The sequence below is a fragment of the Pimephales promelas genome, chromosome 24 (genome assembly GCF_988280905.1).
Source record: "Pimephales promelas chromosome 24, fPimPro1.hap1.1, whole genome shotgun sequence".
NCBI lineage: Eukaryota > Metazoa > Chordata > Actinopteri > Cypriniformes > Leuciscidae > Pimephales > Pimephales promelas.
Window position 1 is genome coordinate 25,750,194 of NC_142792.1, and position 24,777 is coordinate 25,774,970.

Sequence of the window (24,777 nt, forward strand, 5' to 3'; positions counted from 1 at the left end):
AGCACACTCTCATAGCAAGGTATTCCTTCTCCAAGGGACTATGGATGGACCAAGGAACCAGGGTCTTGGGAACAAATTTGGATAATACTTCCAGAAGTCCCCACAGCCTGCAGAGAACTTATCAAATGTTGCTGTAAGGGGGATTGTTCCACCTGCAAATGTGGCAAAGCAAGTCTAGACTGCTCACCTCTATGCAAATGCAACTGTAATGACTCATAATTATCAATTACAGGGCCCATAAAGACCATACTGCATGTATTGAAGCTTAAGTTATGTATGTAAAGTTCATAAACATAAATAAACATATAAAATGTTAACTTAGGGATTAATTTGAAATACTTAATCTTTTGCAGGAACTTGAAAAAACGCTGTTTTTAAACATATTTCATTGATAATGATATACTTCTAATATGACATGATAAGACAAAAGTTTGAAAGATGGATTCATGATATGATAACATGATGACATGTACATGATGACCAAAAGCCTATTACTACATCTATAAGTTTCACTTTCCCTACAACGATAAGTTGAAATGTTTTCTGGTTCTGTGTTTCAGTGACGCGTGTAACGGGTTTGTCTACAAGTTTGTGAGGTTTATTCCTTCCTGTAGAGCCACATTCCTGCTTAGTTTAATTTCATGCTTCAAATAATAGAAATAGCATTCTGTGCCAATACGATAATTATCTGGTGTCACATCTACTACATTAATTTCTAGCATTTCTTATCATTCACAACTAAAACGGCACTTTATGAAAACATCTATTAATGTCTCTGAACAAATAAAAAAAATCGTATTATATCAGTCAATTATATTATAAATTATTTTCCAGAGTGTAGCATTCGATGTAACGGCGCAAACGCACCACAGGTCAAAATTGTTAAGGTCCTCTTATTTATTTTATCTAGAAACTCTGTAAATTACTAAGAAATAATTAATAATTAAGAAATATTTGGCATTATTTGAATGATAAATTTGCATAATTTTCCCCACAGCATTCCTGTCATAATTTCAGACTTCTAAGCATTATGACAAATTCAACTTTGACATACACAATAAATCATTGCATATTGGGTAGCTCTATGCAGTCTCCACCTATATAAAAACTCTCTCACACGCACACACCATCTCATATTACTATACACGGTGAAGTGACAACAAAGTGAGTTGAGTTAGACACATAGACCAGGATGAAGGTTTTAGTTGTCCACATCTGGGGTTTCTTACTGCTCCTGAACCAAAGAAACAGGAACATGGCTTCAGGTAAGACAAACAAGTAACTCTTTAAGTAACTTGTCTGTATACATGTTCTGTGAAAAACTAGACAGGAGATAAAAACAACCAAAGTAAAACTTAGTTTATGTAAAGAGCAACAGTGATTACTGTTATTATTTATTTATTTTTGCCATTAACACTTATATGCATTGCTACATAGAAGGCTTTACCTAGCTACATGAAGGATGTGTGATGAAATTAAGCTGAAGTTAACTTAGTACTTCCTTTTCGGTTTCATGTCTTTATAAAATGAGTTTACAATAATAATAATAATTGGTGGACCCTCTGTGTGTGCGTGTGTGTCTTTGACTATATTTGTGAGCAGTGTTGGGGTAACTCATTACAAGTTACTTAAGTTACGTATTCAGATTATTTTTTCAAGTAAATGGTAAAGTAAAGCATTACTTTTTCAATTTACAACAAAATATCTAAATTACACTCAAAAAAATGATGTGTTGGCTTTACTTAACTTTTTTTGCAAACCGGTTCCACATAACTTGGTTTCGTTAAACAAACATAATTTGTTCATGTAACTTCAACATCATGGAAGTCATTTTAAGCCATCCAATTAAACTCTAAATTGAGTGTTAAATGAACACTAAAGCAGTGTTAAAGTTAATGAGACAATTAAGTGAATAATTGAGCATTATTATAGACACCTGATGTTAACAAGCAGAATCACTGAAGGAGAAAACCGGAATTTCAGGTCACTATTATGGAGATGAGATTTTGTTTTGGTTGGGCTCTTGACACCCACATTATTAACTTTAGATTATGTTTGGCTATACGTGCGGTATAACAGCCAGATGATCATATAGAAAAGGTGATCTGATGCTGTTGGTTGTGTTTTAACATAATCAATACATGTTGAAGTGTTTTGTTGCGGTGCAGGAGCGTGCTGTTAGTGCGTTCACATGATACGTTTGCACAGTGAATAACTGATCCGCGGCTGTACAACAAACACATACTTAATATTTTTATTTTGGGGCGGTTTCCCGGACAGAGATTAAGCCTAGTCCTAGAATAAAATGGCCCTTTAAACCTGATTAACAAAAATCTGCTTTCTATGTCATGGCTTTAAATAGTCCTAGATTTAGTTTAATCCAGAGTTTAATAAGCCGATTTCCTGGAGGAAGACTGCAGTTACTCCAGGACTAAATTGAGACTTAAATTAAACCTACCAGGAGGCAGGTTTAACTTCAGATTAACTTTGTGCTTCAAAGAAGACACCTGCATTACTTGGACACACACATACAGTACATATATATCATTTAAACATAATTATGTTTTAATTGTATCGGGTTTCTTGTTAAAATGTAATTAGTTCATGTTAAACTAACTTGAAATGGTCACTTCACTTTGAATTCACTTGATGTTTAAATTTTGAAATATGTTTCAATCTAGTAACCTATACATGACATTCACACACTTCCCATCATGCTTTGCACAGGGCTGAAATGTAAATTTTGAAATAAAGTGATATTTTATGCAATTATTTTAGTAAGATAAGAAAACGGAGAGAATGTTTAATGTTCTATTATTATGTTGTTATTTAAACGTTTATGTTATGTTAGTATTTTTTGGGGGTTACCGTTTTGGTGACGTGTTGAGCCTGTACTTGGAGCGAGGACCTGCTACAAAAAAATTCAAGCTGTATAATGAATAAAGCAACCACTACGGTACTACTCTAGCTGAAAGTATTGCTTCTAGACTGTCAACACAAAACACCACATGTGTAAATTAATGTTTTAGTAAGTTTATGTAAATCACAGGAATAAACAAGAAGCATTAATTATAGTTGTTTGAATAATTCATTTTAAATGAAAACCATTCATTGTTAAAGAACACCATTGATTCTAGTTGTACATTGTTGAATTTATGTGTATGTATTTATACAAACATATATATATATATATATATATATATATATATATATATATATATACATACAAACATATTTCCCGACATTTCTTCTCTTTTATTCCATAGCTGGTGTGTGCAGATTATTTAGATTGCATAACAATTATTTACTCTTGTTAGTAAATGTTTTTTGATTGCAGACTTTTTCTGATGCCATTGTTTTCTTTGGATTTTCTTCTCAGTTCCATGCAATTTTAAGCTTTTCTTGGTTCATTCCATGTTTTATAGGCAACCTCTGTCATGCTAATTCAGATTAGCACAGTTGGTTTTAATTTAATCTGATTTATTTTAGTTCAGGACTCCATAGTCCAAGTCTAACTAATCTGTACTTAATCTGTGTTACAAAAAGCCATTTTTTAAGACATGATTAACTATTCTAGATTAAGGCCTACTCCAGGTTTAATTTAAACCCTGTCCGGGAAACTGCCCCTTAAAGTCCAGAAGTTATGCTGCAACTTATTTTTAAAAACAAAAAGTTGTGTCAGCATTGCGATTCTTTATATGCAAGTTTAAACACAATCTAAACAATGTAAGTTAGGGCTATTACTCCATGCATTGCAAGTTGCTCAAGCAAGTGGTCAAATATTTCCTATATTAAAATCGCAAATAATTTAAATTAAAACTTAAAATTGACAAAAGCAGCCGACTTGCCTTTTCGTTTGCATCTTAATTTTAAAACAATAGATCTTGCATGTCACAAAACTTATTTTTCCACCTCCACGATCGAGACGAGTTCATTCTGTCGCCTGGTTGAAGTAAATTGTAGTTTTCCTTGATTAAATGTACATTTATGGTGAGATTACTACATTTTATTTAATTAAACACATTTATGGTGAAATTGCTACACTTTCAGGACAATCTTTATCATTTTGACCACCAGCGTTTGCAGCACAGCAGAAATAGATTCGGTGTGGAAACGATCGCTGTGCTGCTGTTAAATGTGCGTTAGGAAACTGCTGTGTGGCACTTTGCTCGGTTTCAAGCCATTTGAGCTTCTACTGCTTCCTGATGAACACCAACCTTTGTGCGCAGTGGCTGCACAAAATAGACATTTTGATCGACGCGCAAAAAATAATAAAAATATTAAGTATGTGTTTGTTGTACAGCCGCGGATCAGTTTATTCACTGTGCAAACGCATCATAATATGTGAACGCACTACCAGCACGCTCCTGAACCGCAACACACACTGCAAACGGGTGTGAAACGGACGTTAGAGAAACTTAGATGTGTTTAAGAACTCTTTTTTTTCGTACAACAGCAGCACTCATCTTGTTTGTTTATTAGTGGATGCGGATGACCAGTCGTAGACCGGAAACTGATACGCCGACTTCTGACAAAAGCGGAAGTTCGAAACTACCGTTGTGCACATAGCCCATAGTTTCCTGGTCTATGACGTCACATGACGTCCTGGACTGATTTTACAAAGGCTTCACGACGCAATCACACAGAGCGTTCCCCATCGCGTAGTGCAAACGGGTGTGAAACGGACGTTAGATCCACTACAGTTCTTAGAAACTTAGATGTGTTTAAGAACTCTTTTTTTCGTACAACAGCAGCACTCATCTTGTTTGTTTATTAGTGGATGCGGATGACCAGTCGTAGACCGGAAACTGATACGCCGACTTCTGACAAAAGCGGGAAGTTCGAAACTACAGTTGTGCACATAGCCTATAAAGCACCCTTGAAATTAGACCGCGACAGCTTCTGTTGCCTTCAGCAATCGATCTCTGTACTCTGTCCTTGTCTATTTATAGTTTTTTGTCAAAGCCCAATATATATCACTATTTAGATTAATGGCAAGCAAACAAGATTGTGTAGACGTTGTGTTGTTCCCTGCCCTCGTTACATTACGGGTGGGGACACACATCAGCTATTTTTTACTGTTTGGGAGTGGAGCATGCCAGCAGTGAGTTCTCGAGGGAGCTGAATGTGGGCATTGCGAGAAGCTGTCCGCGAGGACGCTCTGCTCCCGCCAGGCGTTCTCCGAGGAGGACGGTTTGGTTTGCGGTCCCCGCGTGGGTCTCTCTGTTGCCGAGGCACGGAGACGACTCGCATTTCGGGGTTCGCAAATGGATTTGACAGCGGGGGTTGGAATGGGCTCAGCCCTATCTCAGCTTTCACATGCCAAATTTAGTGTGACTGCGATTTTAGTGTTTTGTTTAAAAAGAAAGAGTACAAAACAAATAAAAATATTAAGAGAAAGGCATATGTTTGAGTCTTCAATGAATAAATAAATAAGTCAGCTCATATCTCTGCTGAATAAAGAGGCGTTTTTAAAAGAAGGTGGTTTTATTTGTGCTGTTGCCAGTTAAATATTTACTGGCCAGTTGAACATTATGAGATTGAAAATAAAGAAGAGTTTTTTTAGATGAAATGTATCTTAAAACAGGAAAACTCTGTATCTCAGCCTCCTCGTCAGGGTCTGCATTTTTTTTTAACTTATCTTCACACTAAGGTGTCGAGATTGTGGAATAAACCGTTTTGTATTTTATGTGTTTAATCCCCAGATGTCTAATTATAGTAATGTTTGGGTATTAAGTATTATGGTATGTCAGTGCCTCGGGTTAAAGAGACGCTTGCAAGCTTTCTCTCTCCCGAGTCGGTGTCATCGTTATTAACCCCGACGTTACCCACCAGCCATCTTAAATAATGAATACATTTTTAGGCAGCCCTGGTGGATAAGGTATATAGGACATGGATGAGTGTGAGGAGCGACTCGAGGGTCGCAGCGCTACCAGTTCGGTTGTTTCCTGCTGGTGGCCACAGAATTATATATATATATATATATATATATATATATACAGGGGTTGGACAATGAAACTGAAACACTGGCCAATGTTGGAGGTTTCACATCTATATGCCTGGCGGCCAATCTTCAGAGTGAAGCACGGGTGGATCAGTGATGGTTTGAGCTCCAATATCATGACAATCCTGATTGTATTTGATGGACACGACACTGCCGAGGACTACCAAACCCTTCTGGAGGATCATGAGCACCTGATGCTCAAACCGTGTATCAGCATGATCATGCACCAACACACACAGCAAGACTTGTGACAGAAGGGTTTGATGAAGATGAAAGTGACGTTGAACATCTCCCATGGTCTGACAGTCACCAGATCTGAATATTATTGAGGTGTTTTGGAGGAGCGAGTCCACCAGCATCATATAGTGACCTGGACACTGTTCTGGAAGAGGAACGGCTCATAATCCCTCTGGTCACTGTGAGGGACTTCTATCTGTCAATTGGTGCTGTATTTGGATGCAAAATGAGGCCCTCACCATTCTAACAAGTTATTGTGTAGTAAAACCAGGTTTCAGTTTTTTTGTCCAACCCCTGTATATATATATATGTATACATATATATTTATGTTTTTTTGCGATATAAAGATAATGGGAAAATAAATATATAAATATGTCTGTTCTTCTGGACACTCCACTTTCAAGAAAACTAAGAAATAAGCCATTCAGCGGTGTTCCAGAGGTTTCTTTCTCACCAATCTAATGCTCCTGAGACTGCTGGGCGAGAGCAGTCTCTGCCTATTAAGCTCCTCGCAGCACAAGGTGCAAAACCGAACAGTCTAGCCAGTAAGAGATATGCAAGATCTGAGGACTGTTTCATCTCTAAAAAAAGCTTAGACAAAGAAGAAGCCCTGACGCCGAGGCTACCCCAGAGGGGAAGGGACGGTTTTGAGAAATCATTTCTCCTCAGCACCCTTTGGGGTACGTCTCTCTGAGGAGGGTCGCAGCACTGCCAGTCCGGTTTCCCTGCCGGTTCGCCGTTTCAGGGCGTCGAGATGCCTGCTTTTTCCAACTGTCCTCCAAGGAGGGTCGTAGGAACTAAGCTAGTTAAGAGGTAGGCAAAATCTGAGGACTGTCATCATCTCTAATAAGCTTAGATAAGAAGTCCTGTCGCAAAATATGAGGCTATCAGGCTTCTGAGGGGCAGGGATGGTTTTGAGAAATCGTTTCTCCTTGGCGACCTCTGGGGTGCGACTCTCTGAGGAGGGTCGCAGCGCTGCCAGTTCGGTTGTTCCCTGCCGGTTCGCCACTTTAGGGCACCAAAATGATTGTTTAAGCAAATCCAGAGGCCAGTCTTGAGAGACTGGTTCCCCTAGTAGAATTTCTGGCAGCGTGGAAACTACTGCCACACATTTCTCAGTGGGTCCTGCACACTATAGAAAAGGGTTTCAGAATTCAGTTCGGTTCGGTTCGTCCGCCCAGATTTCTAGGGATGCTCCTCACAGTGTTGGTCTCCCATTCGGCCTAGGTTTATCACCCCACACCTTTTCAATATGCGTGGATGCAGCTCTGGCTCTTCTAGACTCCAGGACATTCGCGTATTATACTATCAATGATTGGTTGATCCTAGTTCAATCTGAGCATATGGCAGTTCGGCATTGAGATGTCGTTCTGTCTCATTTAAAGATGTTGGGGGTTGTCTCTTAACGCCAAGAAGAGTGTGCTCTGAGGACCACTTTTCTAAGTGTAGCCTTTTACAGCTGTAAATGAGGTATATCTAGGCCAGTCACTCACTGTGAAATGTTTTCAGACTGGTGGCTCTCATGGCAGCTGCGTCCAACGTGATTACTTTTGGCCTTCTGTACATGAGACCCCTGCAGTGATGGCTCTGAGGAGAAAAACATTTTCGCATGATCAAGGTAACGCGGCTTTGCCTTCATGCTTCAGTCTTGTGGAAGAACCTTGGTTCCTCGCCCAGGTCCAGTGTTGGGGGCTTCTTGTCGACGCATAATGCTATCGACGGATGCTTCCCTCACAAGTTGGAGGGGTATATCTAGGCCAGTCACTCACTGTCAAGCATTTTCAGACTGGTGGCTCTCATGGCAGCTGCGTCCAACGTAATTACTTTTGGCCTTCTGTACATGAGACCTCTGCAGTGATGGCTTAGGACCAAGGGGTTTTCTCCGAGGAGAATTACACTTTTGCATAATCAATGTCACACAGCTTTGCCTTCATGCTTCGGTCATGTCGAAGAACCTTGGTCCCTCGCCCAGGCCCAGTGTTGGGGGTTTCTTGTCGACGCATAATTTATTTATTTATTCATTTATAAAAATTTATTAGAGGATCAGCCCCATGAGATGAAGCATCTTGTTTTCATGGGGGTCCTCTGTACAATTTCCAAACAATAAAGAAAAGTAAAACAAGAGAGTAGATACAATATACAAGATACAAAGAAAAATCTCAACACACACACACACACTCAGTTAACAACATACTGTCTATAAAAATCTAAAAATCTATTTTAACATATGTTAAGCAACCTCATTTATTTTTCCTCAGCACCATCACGATTGAAAATGTGACATTGATTTCCTAAAACAAACAGGCTGTTTTTGTGCTGTTTCAGCAGCGAAAATGGTTCCAAACAAAAATCACTGCAGAACCACGGCGCATGTGACAGGGACACTCAACCTGTTTTCATTACTGAGTTATTCAGCATTTTCAACGTATCGATTGAGTCAAAGATTCAATGACCCATAAACATCTGTCTCATTCTTGAATGAATCAGCCATTTGAACGAATCGTTTTAATGAATTAATCAATGACTGAATCATTAAGATGGCCACCTGCCACCACCTACTGGTGGTTTAGTGTTAAATGTTTAAAAGTAGTATCATTCTTTCCAACGTTTCTTATATGTAAATTTAAATCAATTTCATAACATTATTTTATGCAACTGTAATTTTTCAGTGTAAATTATTTAATTTGATCAGCCCCTAGGGTAACAGCCCTATAGTGTCTTATTACTCAAAATAATTTAATTTATTAATCAAATTCAGGAATTTAAAATGAAAGATGAAGCATACATTTAATGATATTGGGGGAGGGGTTTCCCTTTAAAGGTGCAGAAATTACAATATGGTGATTTAAATATCAAAGCTAATTGAACACTGATGAGAATATTGTTTCAGAATAAATTAACACACACAAAATAAAAATGAAAAATCCGGACGAACAACTTTTTTACTCGGACAAGTGAATGGCAGATTTACTTGTCCGAAGGACAAGCGTATGAAAAGGCTTAATGTTGAGCCCTCCCTATATAGCAATGTCATCAGGAGATACACATACACCGGTAGGCAGTGGCCCACCTTACCTGGTGACCACGTCGTGGTCCACCAGAATTGATAGTTTACCCACCTCTTTTTTACCACTACACCTCTGAGTATAGGAGACTATAAGTCTGATTGGACATCCATGACATGCGGAGCCTCAAGGCTCAATTCTTGCTCCACTCCTATTCAACCTGGATGACAAGCCACATTGGAACAATGCCCCCACTGAATAACGTCAGGCCGTAATTCCTCTGGCACAAATAAGTGATTTGGTGGGCAACCGACCGGAGGCGTTACCCCTTGTAAGGCCGTCTTGACCTTCGATTCGACCTCCCATATGAGTGTAGAGATAATTAGAGTCTCTGGAAAAATGCAATCAGGGGTAGACGGTTGATCGGAGCGGTCAAAAATGTGCGATAAATAATCGGGCTTGATGTTTTTGGAGCCCGGGTGGTACAAGAAAGAAAAGTCTAAACGTCCGAAAAAAAGTGCTCACTGAGCCTGCCTAGAGTTCAATCTTTTAGCAGTTCTAGTGTATTCCAGATTCTTATGGTCGGTCCAGACGATAAAAGGTACCCCCAACCCTTCTAACCAGTGGCGCCACTCCTACAATGCCAACTTGACTGCCAACAACTCTCTATTACCAATATCATAATTACATTTGGCAGGGGACAACCGGTGAGACAAAAACGCGCAGGGGTGCATGCTATCGTCTGTGAGAGAACGTTGGGATAGCACTGCACCTACCCCCACCTCTGACGCATCAACCTCCACCACGAACTGACATGATGAATCAGGGGTAACCAGCATGGGGGCTGAAACAAAGCGGCCTTTCAGTTTGGCAAACACAGCCTCAGCTGCGTCTGACCACCTGAACGCTGTTCTGGGGGAGGTGAAGGGGGTCAGAGGAGAGGCTAGAACCCCATAAACCTCTGTAGGGCCTTACATGAATCTGGACTTGGCCAATCTACCACTGCCTTAACCTTCTCAGGATCCATACGCATTCCCTCAGACGACACAATGTACCCTAGGAAAGGAGCAGACTGTGCATGAAAAGCGCATTTCTCTGCTTTGACAAAAAGCCCATTCTCTGGCAGTCTCTGAAGCACACGTCGAACGTGTTGCACGTGTTCGGCATGTGTTCCTGCACTCGTTCATCAAAATGAACAAATCTTTTTTCGAGTCATTTGGTTCATTCAACGAACGAAATGAACGAATTGAAAGATTCGTTCATTTTGATGAACAAATTCGAACAGGAGAGTCACGAACGTGCATCACAGTACAGAGCAAGGCGAGCATTTGAGCTTATAAAACTTAAACTTTGTTATTTATTTATAAAATGAGCGATCGTTTCGCTTGATAAGACCCTGATTCATCGTCTGGAATTGTTTAAAGCCCTTTGAACAGTTTGCACTGAAACTGTCTTTTGGACCTTGAACAGTTTGGTTACCAGTAACGTGCATTATTCGGTTCCCACTGAAGTCCATTATATGGAGAAAAATCCTGGAATGTTTACATCAAAAACCTTAATTTCTTTTCGACTGAAGAAGAATGACATGGACATCTTGGAGTGAGTAAATTATCAGAAAAATGTTTTTCTTTTTTTAAAATGAACTACTACTTTAATGTGATAATGCAATTTACTCGTCAAAATTAAAAAAAACAGTTAAATGCAATCTCAGAATTTTATACAAAACTATTATAATTAACTATATTAAATTACTCAAATATGGTTTTATGTATATAATCTCACTTTATTAACCAATGTCCTTGCTGCTGACCACAAATTTAGCATATTTAGAAATAAGAGTGTTGAACTTCCTTCTCCTGTATCCTATTGTTCTTAAATACAGAATGGCAGCAAAGTTGAAAGGTATGTTTGAGTGGCGGCTTCTACTGTACAGGCTTAAATATGCATTTGCTTCCTAAAAGGTGCCAAAATATAATTTTTTTGTTATTATTAAAAAACAAACAAGTAAGCCCAGCCCAGGTGAGAAAAGATAACACAAAAGTAATGGAGCACTACTTTTCATTAAAAAAAGTACTTTCCTCACATAAAAAAAGTACGGTCCTCACTGCAGAACACGAAATCCAGGGGGAGGAGTTGAATTTAGATCGAACTCCTCTCACCATACATATTGTTAGATTTTGGTGATGCCGAGCAGTGGTTTCAGTGGCTCGCCAATGTATTGGATTTCTCCAATACATAAAACAAGTAAGCTTGACCAGTTCTTGTGGGGAGAAGAATTTATTGAAGGTTTGTAGTGTAGCAGTCCTTCAGCAGCGGTGTTATCATGTCACCCTTCAACAATCTTAACCCAATGTTCTGTCTGTGAGACAGAACTTTATAAAGAAGATTATGGGCTACAAACAATAGAAACCTGTTAGGACCTCCCACAGGAGATGCTAATCCACTCTGAGCAATGCTGAGTCTTTGTCATTCACACCAATCAGTTTCTGTGGGCCATACATCTGAATGGGCCATTCATCTGTATGGGCCATTTGACACACACCTTTGCAGACACCGACAGAGTGGATTGATTATGATACACGTCACAATGTAAATGAATCTGATAACTGAAAATACAAAATCTATCAATATCCTACCCATCTCCACCACCTGATCCCTAACCCCACCCCTAATCCTACCCATCTCCACCCCCTGATTCCTAACCCCACCCCTAATTCTACCTTTCTTCTTCTGCAATGAGGTGCAACTGACTTTTTTGGGGAGTAACGCAATATTGTAATGCATTACTTTAAACTAAAGGTTTATAAATTTCCCAAACCATGTTTTTATATAAATGTAGTGTTTTGTGATGGGTAGGTTTAGTGGTTGGGGTTTGGTTAGGCTATAAAAAATATAATTATCCTGATTTAAAATCAATGGGAGTCTATGCAAACTCCTCAGTAATACAGTAAAAAAAAAAAACGTGTGTGTTTTTATTAATTTAAAAATCTATTATTGTGATGTCATATTAGATAAAATAAGGAGATATACTAATACTAAAAAAAATACTAAATGGAACAAAACAATTATCAATGTAAGTAAATTAATTTTGCCAAAACTGAAGTTGACTTAAAATCTGTCAAAACATGTTTTATTTTTATATATTGCGTTTATTTGGATTACTAAGAATTGATGTTACTGATGTTATCATGTCTTGGTAATTTTAAGATCTGCACACTCTTTGTGTCTTATGTCTTTCAGCGCAGTGTTCAGAACCCCCAGTGCTCTGCTGTGCTGGACAGAATAACGGATGTAACCGTGGGTGTTACTGTGATGAGGCTTGCGTCACAATCGGTGACTGCTGTCCTGACTACCTGCAGACGTGCAATCAATGTAAGATTTCATAGTCTCAACACAAAACATCCATTCAAGTCTCTACATTTTTAAAGTGTTAAAAATCACACCAATCTAAAATCACACCAATCTAATGCCACAGAATCTAATTTTATATGATCTTCCTAATTCTTACCATCAGCAGCGAATGCACAGCTCTCCTCACCATCTTTAGCAACAACGACACCAGACTCACCAACTTTGTCACCCTCATCATCTTCATTGCCAGATCCTTCACCCTCATCATCTTCATTGCCAGATCCTTCACCCTCATCATCTTCATTGCCAGATACTCCACCCTCATCATCTTCATTGCCAGATACTCCACCCTCATCATCTTCATTGCCAGATCCTTCACCCTCATCATCTTCATTGCCAGATACTCCACCCTCATCATCTTCATTGCCAGATCCTTCACCCTCATCATCTTCATTGCCAGATACTCCACCCTCATCATCTTCATTGCCAGATACTCCACCCTCATCATCTTCATTGCCAGATACTTCACCCTCATCATCTTTATTGCCAGATACTTCACCCTCATCATCTTCATTGCCAGATACTTCACCCTCATCATCTTCATTGCCAGATACTTCACCCTCATCATCTTTATTGCCAGATACTCCACCCTCATCATCTTCATTGCCAGATACTTCACCCTCATCATCTTTATTGCCAGATACTCCACCCTCATCATCTTCATTGCCAGTTACTCCACCCTCATCATTGCCAGTTACTTCACCCTCATCATCCTCATTGCCAGATACTTCATCCTCATCATCTTCATGGCCAGTTACCTTATCTTCACAAACCTCAGCACCATCATCATCTTCACAGTCAACAACCTCTCCAACATCTTCATCAATACCCTCATTATCAGGTGACTATTTTAAATATTTTAATAAATAATATAAATTGGCTGTATACCACATTGTGTATGTATGCTTGTTACCGCATGATTTTATGTGAGATGGCATATTCTAGGTTAGGAAACCAACAGTAGTTATTTAACCACTAGAGGGCAGAACATATTAAGAGATGACCAAATGTACAACGCCATTGGTGTGTGCATTTTAAAATAAGATGGAATGATGGTCAAACTCTTGCCACAATTATGGAAGACTAAAGGCGGGCATACACTATGCGATTTTCATCCGATTTTGAGCCGAATTCTGACTCGTGCGACTCTTTTTCCTGTCGGACCGATTTTCAGCTTTGTCGTGCGTCGTTTGTCGTGCAGTGTTCGTGCAGTGTACAGGGAGAAACGAGAGGCGATTAACCTCTCACGATCGACCATCGGATGGTCGGATGAATTTCTGGCATGTCAGAAATTTTGGTCGCTCCTCGTGACTATATCGCACAGTTGAAGCAAAGCCACGAACCGATTGCCCTAAACTCAGTGTTTTTTCCCTCACTGCACCTGCGCCAAAACAGAAGTTTAACCATTTCATCTGCAGCAAAAATAAAATTAAAATAAAAACGAAAAGAGGGAGATCTTTAAGTTCTGTAGTTCAAACTAGCTACAAATTACTGTTGCTTACCTCCAGTTCGTGTTGCAAAATGGATAATATTACCCACCGTCTTCCAAGCCACCTGCGATGTAACACCTCTTTTATTAATTTGTCAAACAATGTTTTTGAAATAAACCTGTTTTTAATTTTTATTGATGATTAATTATGGCAATGTTCGGACATATTATAGACTGTTAATAGTTGTTTTATATGCCTATAATTCATTGTAATCGACCTAAATGTTTTAGACTATTTTTAATGAGGAGTAAGATTATGTAATATTTTATTATCCTCACAGCACGTTGGTTCTGTCACAGTCTGCGTCTGCACCGTCCTGTCTTGTCATCAGCACTACACTTCCCAGGATCCTCTTGTCTCCACTCCTGAACTCACTCCCTCATCAGCCACCTGTTCCTCGTCTTGTTCATCAGTATCACCTGTCTTCACATCGTTATGTTTGATTCCTCCCTGTATTTAGTTCCCTCTGTTTCATTCAGTTATTGTCGGTCAATGTTTGATGTTAGCCTGTGTGGTGCCCGTATTCCTGTCTTGCAGCCTGTGTTTGTATATTAAAAGTAATCTTTACTGATATTCCAGACTCCTCGTCCTCTGCCTGAACCACACCCTGACAGATTGACCGACCCTAAGTATGAAGATCACTCTGGACCACCTAACTCCAATTAATCGCCTGATTCATTGTTTTCAAGATGGCGGCTCCATTGAGGAATATGTCGCCAGCTTCCTGGAGCTTTCCGTTGGGGTAAGCTGGACAGATGAAGTCCTGAAGACAGTTTTTTGGGGCGGTCTTGATGATCATCTGTATCAGCGAGCTCCAGCGGCGGCTGTTCCTGGATCGTTCTCCCAGTACCTGGACCATGTGCTGTGGTTGAGCGGCTCAGCCTTCACTGTTGGTGAGGCTGATGACATCGCCGCTCAACCACCATCTCCAGCCATGATCACCAGCCCCGCCGAGCCCGAGCTCTCCTCTTCGCTGGTTCCGTCCAGCACCGTTCAGCCTGCGCCAGAGACCGTCCAGCCTGCGCCAGAGACCGTCCAGCCAGCGCCAGAGACCGTCCAGCCAGCGCCAGAGACCGTCCAGCCAGCGCCAGAGACCGTCCAGCCTGCGCCAGAGACCAGGATCCCACCCAGCCTCCCTCTCCCGCCTCCTCTCATCTGTCCTCCATCTTCTCTCCTGCCCTTCAGCTCCCCGAAACCAGCTTGGTCAGTGGATCCTCGGTTTTCGCCTCCCGCCTCCTCCACATGGACACTTCCTCGGCCCCCGGTTCCATTGGCTCCCCCGTGGCTCGTACCTCCCTCAGCTCCTCCGTGGTCCCTCAGTCCACCAGCTCGGCCAGGCTCCTTCGTCCCTCCAGATTCCCTTCACTCCCTCGTCATCCTCACTTCACCGTTGGACTTCCTTCCCTTGGCTCCGCCCCGTCATGTCACCCCCCCGGTTCTGTCGGACTCCTCACTCCCTCCAGTCACCCGTCAGCCCTCACTCCCTCTGGCCTCACCGTGTCCCTCTGTGCCCCTGTCATCACTTCGGTCACCTGAGCCTGTGTTCTCACCATGGTCCCTCGGTCCCTCATCATCACCCCGTGTCGTCAGTCCCTCAGCTTCACCCTGGTCTCCTCTCTCACTTGCTCCGCCCCTGTCAGTCGGCCCCCTGGTGTCGTCAGCCCCATTTCCATCGGCTCCACCAGGGGTCCTCCCTCCATCTGCTCCGCCCTGGTCTCGCCCTCAGCCTGCTCCGCCCTGGTCTCGCCCTCAGCCTGCTCCGCCCTGGTCTCGCCCTCCATCTGCTCCGCCCTGGTCTCGCCCTCCATCTGCTCCGCCCTGGTCTCGCCCTCAGCCTGCTCCGCCCTGGTCTCGCCCTCAGCCTGCTCCGCCCTGGTCTCGCCCTCAGCCTGCTCTGCCCTGGCCACGCCCTCAACCTGCTCCGCCCTGGCCACGCCCCGCTCAGCCCTCAGATCGTCCCCCCTCCTTCCTCTGTTCTGCGGCGTGAGGCCACGCCTTCCGGGAGGGGGGAGTTCTGTCACAGTCTGCGTCTGCACCGTCCTGTCTTGTCATCAGCACTACACTTCCCAGGATCCTCTTGTCTCCACTCCTGAACTCACTCCCTCATCAGCCACCTGTTCCTCGTCTTGTTCATCAGTATCACCTGTCTTCACATCGTTATGTTTGATTCCTCCCTGTATTTAGTTCCCTCTGTTTCATTCAGTTATTGTCGGTCAATGTTTGATGTTAGCCTGTGTGGTGCCCGTATTCCTGTCTTCCAGCCTGTGTTTGTATATTAAAAGTAATCTTTACTGATATTCCAGACTCCTCGTCCTCTGCCTGAACCACACCCTGACAGGTTATGTGCTGTGAAAATATTGCGTGGCAAATTAATTATAATAGCGGATCAATTTAATAATAAAATTAGCCTGCAGGCCTCCCCTAATAATGATAATACAATAATACTAATAATAATTAAATGCATAAATTGAAAATACTAAATCATCTTGATACTGATAGCAGATGCTTGTTTTGACAATATCCCTGGATACATACACGTAAATAGGCGCAATCCAGGGGGTTATCGCAGATATTACACGTATAGTGTGAGCAGTGAAGTCGCAGCTCGACGATCGGACCGTACAGTGTGAGCACATAAATCCTGAACTTTGGCTTTGCATCGCATGCGATTTACTCGTTCAGTGTGAGTAGGTACCTTGCTGAAATCGCACAGACATCGCACAGTGTATGCCCGCCTTAACACAGAGAAAGAATTAGGAAAAAGGAAAGAAAGGTGAAAAACCTAAATACAAAACAGAATCATTAAACAGAAATTTTGTCAAAGCTGTGCTTCTATATCCATCATGACAACTCTCACATTGTTTGGCACAGTAATGGATATGACAAATGTTATTAAGTTAATATGGCTTCTCAAACATCAAAAATTTGAATCTGTGGCTTTAACAAAAAAAAGCCCGAAGCATACCCCCAACAGAGATTTAAACCTCCGCCAAGAATAATATTCAAAAATAAGAAAGGCAAAACAACAAACTAAAATAACAAACAGTTTACCAATGGAAGGATTGAAAACCCATCTGAGGACACTCTAATTACCTGGAGTCTACTCATTTATACAGGTGAACACTAAAACATTATAAAATCACTTAAACATGTAACAATCCCGGACGAGCCCCCAATTTTATGTTACGGCCAGCTCGATTTAACCCGGAGATGGATCAACCACAAATAATCAATGAAAGGAAAAGGTTTTATTCTCTTTAACAAATATAACAATAACCACTCATAACAAACAGAAGTCTAGGGAAAAAATAAATGAAATAACTACAACAAAATATTAAGGCTAAATGATATAAGATAAGTATAAGAAAGAAAAGCAGTGAAATGTAAAGAGCCACTCCTGTGATAAAACCATCACACAGAGAGTGCTAACAAATGGAAAACAATGGAGCACTTAAATGCTCCATTTCCTAATTAACAATTAATTGGAAACTTCCACAGACTGCCACCATTAGGTAAGGAGGACACTCACAATTAGTCTTCCCCAAGTGTGTCTTGTTTCCTTGTTTAGCCCTGTGTATTTAAACTTGTTTAGCCCTGTGTGTTTTCTGTGTTCTTTGTCAGGTCTTGTCCTACATGTGTGTACATTTGATGCTTCTCATTCTGGTCTTGGTTCTCTGGTCTCGCCCTGTTTTTGTTTATTTTGTTATGGATCCAGCTCTCCCTCTATTTCTTGAGTTCACTCTGTGTTACAACAACATTGGTGTGCAACGATAATCAAACTTTTGCCATTAATAAAAAACAACAACACTAGTAGTGGGGGAAGAATTAGGAAAAAGAATAGTATTTGAAATATCTTGAAAAAAACAAAAACAGACCAGACCGCTTATACAGAACAAAACTTTTGTCAAAGCTGTGGATATTTCGATTTATATGCAGTATATTTGGATCACCAAGTATTGCTGTTATTTGTATTGTTGTGTGTTGATCATTTTATGAGATGCACACTTTATGTTCTCTGTGTCTCTGTCTTATGTCTTTCAGGCCAGTGTTCAGTACCCACAGTGCTCTGCTGTGCTGGACATGATAACTCATGCTACCGTGGGTGTTACTGTGATGAGGCTTGCATCCTGATCGGTGACTGCTGTCCTGACTACCAGCAGACGTGCATTCAATGTAAGACTTAATAGTCTCAACACAAAACATCCATCCAAGAAGTCTTAATGATATTTTAAAAGTGTTAATCATCTTCCTCTTTCTTACCATCATCAGCACATTCACAGCCTTCATCACCATCTTTAGCAACATTACCATCATCAACATGGACGACACCACACTCGCCAACTTTGTCATCATCATCATCATCTTCATTGCCAGTTACTACATCTTCACAAACCTCAGCACCATCATCATCATCCTCACAGTCAACAACCTCTCCAACATCTTCACCGTCAATACCCTCATTATCAGGTGACTATTTTAACAATTTGTAATAATAATTTTATTGGCTGATTACCGCATTGTACAAGTTAGCCTGTTAAAACATGATTTTTTTATGCGAATTAACACATAGTGTTTTCTAAGTTAAGAAAACACTGAAACTGAGGGATTGTCGTGCTTTATAAACAGCCTGGTATCCCTATTATTCCATGTCAAAGAAGCTGATCTGCCAAACAACAGTATTCAACCACTAGAAAGCAGAACATCTTAAGGGACCACAAAATGTACAACTGCATTGGTGTGTGCATTTTAAAGTCAAAATAAAATGCAACAATGATCAAACTTTTGCCATAAGTAAAAACAACAACAATACTAGTACCAGGGGAAGAATTAGGAAAAAGATTTCCATTACATGAGAGTAGATGTTAAAAATTCATGCTGATTTGTAGTCGGCTTTCGCCAAGATAAGCACAAACTAAGACGTAGCTTTACAGTAAACTATGCTTCAACATCCATTTACGCTTCCTTCCAAATGGTGATGTGAATCTCCTTCTGTCCGGTGTTAACGGCTGCAGTGTACGTGGGCACACAACGGCTGCAACTACAGTGTGGTCTCCCTCAGTGGATCAGCACCACAACCGTCTGGATTGAGCCGAGTAGGGGACATCTCTAGGGTCTTCAAGTGGGCACCTTCTGTCCTCAGTGTTTCGTCTACTAGCCCACGACACCTCAAGAGGGCTCGACAGTGACCCTGGCGTCCCAGAGTCACCCCTTTCTGTCCCCCACTCAACTCAGCCCAGCTTACTGACCTCTACATCCCTCCTGCTGCTGAGACCTAACCACAATCTCTCCGCAACCCAACCATACGCACCAATCCGTTTGACTAAGGCTGTCGAGCCCCACTGTCTTCGTTAAAGTAGCTTCAGTGGCAACGGTTCCGTAGGGCATACCACCTACCGCAAAACACAATATCTGCCCAAACACCAACCCCCATTCATGTAATATACACAGTAACATAACTGTAATTACTATGCAAACTATACAAATAAACCAACAGACTCTTCAAGTTTTTCAAGAATTCTACGAAACCGTAGTTTGGCGGCCTGTACACAGCCAGCTAGAATATTTCCGTCTCAACCACAGCCAGTTGCTGCTCCTTTCTGGTATTTCAGATAAGCTCTTTACTGTGCGATGCAACTCTTGACCACTGAATCCCACGTCTCTGAGGAACCGGGTTGTAGAGTGTGCAAGAAAAGTAGTTGAAAAACCAACAGATCCCTTATACAGATCAGAACTTTTGTCAACACTGTGCATATTTTGATTAATATGCAGTATATTTGCATCACCAAGTATTGCTGTAGTTTTAATTGCTGTGTCTTGCTCATTTTATGATATTATGTCTTTCAGGCCAGTGTTCAGTACCCACAGTGCTCTGCTGTGCTGGACATGATAACTCATGCTACCGTGGGTGTTTCTGTGATGAGGCTTGCATCCTAATCGGCGACTGCTGTCCTGACTACCAGCAGACGTGCATTCAATGTAAGACTTAATAGTCTCAACACAAAACATCCATCCAAGAAGTCTTAATGATATTTTAAAAGTGTTAAATATCATCTTCCTCTTTCTTACCATCATCAGCACATTCACAGCCTTCATCACCATCTTTAGCAACATTACCATCATCAACATGGACGACACCACACTCGCCAACTTTGTCATCCTCATCATCTTCATTGCCAGTTACTCCATCTTCACAAACCTCAGCACCATCATCATCATCACAGTCAAGAACTTCTCCAACATCTTCATCATCAATACCCTCATTATCAGGTGACTATTTTAAAGAGCCCCTATCATAGCATTTGAAATGTTCCTATTTTTTGTTTTGGGAGTTCCCAAAAACAGTTTAACGTGCATGCAAGGATAAAAAACACTTTATTTGTCTTATAATATGCATTTATTTTTACCTGATTTGCTCAACGACTCCCAAATGATTCGTTCGACGATTCATTTTCCCAAACACATCCTTTGAATGACACGAATCTGCGGCGATTGGTCAAATGACCCAGTCGGTTGTTATTGGTAAACCGTAGGCAGAGATTGTCGGAAACGGAACACCCATCACCATTAATGGATTATAGCTTGTCAAGTGTTGAAAATTGTATACAGTGTATGAACAAACGTGTCAGAAAAAGAGCACTTTCCACACGGTCCCTTACTCGTGTCTCCGTCAAGAGCAAGCTTTCCTGGCAAAACTCACATTGTGGCGGCTTTTGAGGGGCAGTGCTTATTATATAGAGTGAAAATATGGAAAATTAAGCTTGTGAAACGTTGTTAGCCTTGCCTTTTTAGTGGAAATGGGGTTTAAATAACTTTTGGCTTAGTCGTATAGGAGGTAATTGCCTTAGAAGCTGCACAGAGTGTACACAACAGGTAACATAACAACAAACATTATTAATAATACTTACAGATTGTGATTCGGAGGAGGACGAACCTGATCCATATACACTGGATACTGAGCCTTCCTTTCGGGAACAACTGGCTTGCGAATCCACATTTGAATTAATTTAGGTTTTTGAATGATTCGTCATTAAAATGATGAGAACACAAAGTTCGGGCTATACTGTTGTGGTATTGTTTTGTAGTGAAGTTTTATTCTTCCATGCAACAGACCAGGAGACTCTTGAGGTATCTTTCACGCAGAAGTTCTTTAATGCGTCGCTGTAGTAATCTCAAAATAAGTCTGATTTAAAAGAACCTTACATTCTAGTTTATACATTTCAAAGAGGGCGGGATTACATAAAAGGTGGGGACACTGAAACAAAGCAAATGTAAATGCATGTGACCCTAGAGCTCCAAGACAAATGGTAACCTAGCAGGTGTTCAAACTTCAAACAGGCATTTTCACATGGTGAGACGAGAAAACAGGAAAGGCATAGCTTCCCGTGTGGTCAAAGGACAGTCAGGAGTAGTGCTGTGTTGAAAAAATCCATTCACCAATTCTGAATCGATTTTCATATTCATTTCTAAAGATCGATCCGTAACTCCGAGAATCGATTTATTAATAGGCCTACATTTTCCCCGTGAACTTTAACTTGCCGTGAGTGATCCCTATGTGCGCATTGAAAGCTTTCACTCAGCGCGCACATTGTTACGACAATGGACTTTGATTCATTAAACCGTTCATTCAACAAACACGTTCAAAAAAGCAGATTCATTAAAATAGATGTGTTAATTATTTTAACTTTGAGTTCCACTTAAGGCTCAGCTGAGCAGCAATGCGTCGCATGGGCAAATGGCATTGATTCAATGCGTGACTCACTGATTTTATTTCCCCGCGGTTTCCTCGTGCTGTGTGATGCTGCTGATCAGCGCTGCTGCTGACGCGCATTTATGGTAAATACCCGTAACGTGAACGTTAAAAGGATGATTCGACAACTATTTCACGTTCCTTTGACACGGCCCGGCAAGCTTTCCACGAATACATATGACTTCAAAGACAGACGCTGGTAATCGCACGCGCTCTGCCGATCTCTCTCATTCACTGTCTGTGCGAAGCCTCTGTAGCCTACACATCACCACGATAAACAGTCTCGTTATCATTATGAATTTGTCTAACATTCAATACACGTGCATGAAGAAGTTCAAAACAAGAAGGGTATAGCCTTATAAAGAAACGTTAATATCACGGTTATATCCTGCGGTTACTTCGTCCTCTGTCGTCTACACCAGTGCAAGTTAGTGAAAGCAGTTGTATCAACACGGAAGGGGGATTGCCCAGACAGCAAACTGACATTGAATCAACGTGGAAACGACGTCTCTCATGACATTGAAACAACGTTGATTTTGCTCATCGAATTAACGTTGAACCAACGTCAGACGCGGCATTCTTCAAAGCTAAATGAAAATCGAAAATTGGTTTGCTTTCATAACGTTGAAACAACGCATTGATTTCAAGTTGATTTTCCGTTAGTTTTGAAAGAATGACGCGTCTGGCGTTGGTTCAACGTTAATTCGATGAGCAAAACAATGTCAGATCAACGTTGTTTCGATGTCATATTTCCACGTTGATTCAATGTCAGTTTGCTATCTGGGTGTTCTTTACAACAATCAATACTACATTATTTTGCAGTTGAATGTCTATAATAATGTATCAATATGTTGCATAACTACAGTCCTGTAATTCAGGTAACAGCTGTAAAAAATGCTTTTTTCAAAAACAATTATCTAAATCTCGAAGATCAGATCGAATCGGATCGAATCGAATAATGATAATCGATTCAAGATCTTGAGAATCGGAATCGAATCGATTCTTGAAATTTGAATCGAAACCCAGCTCTAGTCAGGAGTGTCACGCTGGGAAACTTTTACTGTTTTCAGAGATTTAGAGGCTTTCTCCATTCAAAACATTAAATTAAACATATTAATAAAATTTGTAATCTCGCAGTTGCAAATGTGAACTCTATCCACGGATTCTTCACATGCTCGTCCCTGGGCAATGAAAACAAGTGGCTGAACTGTCTTTGGAATGTAGAACACAGCGTCTTCTCGACCTGATGCGATTCAGCTGAAGTATTTGAATGTGTTCTAGACTTCAAGTTTACACTTCCGTCTGCTCGCGCAGTAACTGGGCGCGGCCAATTTGCCAATGTTTCGTATCTACGTCACTACGAAACAGCTAATGACTCGTTTCAAAAACAATTCATTTCATAGGCTCAGAGTCGACTCTCACTTTTGAAAGACAATAACTTTATATACGGTGCATTTTCAGCATTTTCAGATTGTCATGCTGTATTAACAGCCTGGTATCACAATTATTCCATGTTAAAGAAGCTGATCTGCCAAACAACAGTAGTGCTATTTATCCACTAGAAGGCAGAACATCTTAAGGAATGACAAAATGTACAACGGCATTGGTGTGTGCATTTTAATGTCAAAATAAGATGCAACGATGGCCAAACTCTTGCCATAATTATGGAAGACTAACAGAGGAAGAATTAGGAAAAATGAAAGAAATGTGAAAAACCTAAACACAAACAGAATCATTAAACAGAAATTTTGTCAAAGCTGTGCTTCTATATTCATCATGACAACTCTCACATTGTTTGGCACAGTAATGGACAGGGGTGCTGCTAGAAATTCTGGGCCCTATGGAAACCAACATTTCTGGGCCCCCTACATTTTTTACAGATAGAATTTAACCCAATAAGCATGCCCAGACTAGCATACTTAGCACATTGCATAGTTAAATGTGTAAAGATGAGTACAAAGCCTACAAAAACAAGAAAAATAGAAATATGTACTTGTTTAGCCTACATAAAAGGGAGCACAAAAGAACATAATGTAAACATACTAATACTTCAAACAATACACGGATCAAATACAACGAACAAGCACAGGACAGCAAACACAGGAAGACTAAATAGGCAGGCAAACAAAGGAGGGTAACGAGACAGACAGGTGGAGCAAATAAACCAATAATCAGATAACAAGGGGGAGGGATCAAACAATGACAAGAGCACATGGCTCAACATAACAAAACACCAATGTGCACCACAAGACAGGACAGACATGTGACACCTCCATACAAAATCTCTCCAGATCCTGCAGATTCCCAGATCCATGTTAGTGCTTCTTCTCTTCAGTTCAGACCACTCATCAGGACACTGTGACGGTCATGGCAGAAGCTTCATTTTGTGCTCCGTAACTAATTTTTGTGTTGATTTTTGATTTTTGTTTTGGATCGTTGTCCTGATGGAAGATCCAACCACGGCCCATTATAAGATTTCTAGCAGAAGGCGTCAGGTTTTGATTTTTTATCTGTTGATATTTGATAGAATCCATAATGCCATGTATCTGAACAAGAAGTCCAGGACCTCCAGCAGAAAAATATGCCCACAACATTAAAGATCAAACGTTTTATTCAATTGTACACATGGGGTACTTTTTATCCCTGTGTCCACCAAACCCATCTAGTGCCCAAGACTCAACTAATCTCTGCAATTATCCATCTGTGATCCTTGAAGAGACTTTGGCCCTGTCCACACTACAGCGTTTTTGATTAAAAGCGGAGAATTAAAACGAATACGATCTCCGTCCACACCACCGTTTTATCTGCATTTCTCCGTCCAACACTGGGCATGCGCGTGCCGGTGTAAACAGTGGCTGGCGAATCATGGAAGGATACGTCATG

The 24,777-nt window shown here is 40.8% G+C and overlaps 1 protein-coding gene across 2 annotated transcripts in view; it reads left to right on the forward strand.

Moving 5' to 3' along the window:
* The first annotated feature begins 1,153 nt into the window (after positions 1-1,153).
* Positions 1,154-24,777, forward strand: part of LOC120489811 (uncharacterized) — a 39,360-nt gene continuing 15,736 nt past the window's right edge. For both annotated transcript variants that reach the window (XM_089126877.1, XM_089126878.1), the window contains exons 1-7: positions 1,154-1,265; positions 12,487-12,618; positions 12,761-13,498; positions 18,189-18,320; positions 18,417-18,614; positions 19,992-20,123; positions 20,223-20,414. In XM_089126877.1, the coding sequence (XP_088983003.1) occupies positions 1,193-1,265; positions 12,487-12,618; positions 12,761-13,498; positions 18,189-18,320; positions 18,417-18,614; positions 19,992-20,123; positions 20,223-20,414 (1,597 nt within the window). In that variant the 5' untranslated portion in view covers positions 1,154-1,192. The remainder of the gene's footprint in view (positions 1,266-12,486; positions 12,619-12,760; positions 13,499-18,188; positions 18,321-18,416; positions 18,615-19,991; positions 20,124-20,222; positions 20,415-24,777) is intronic.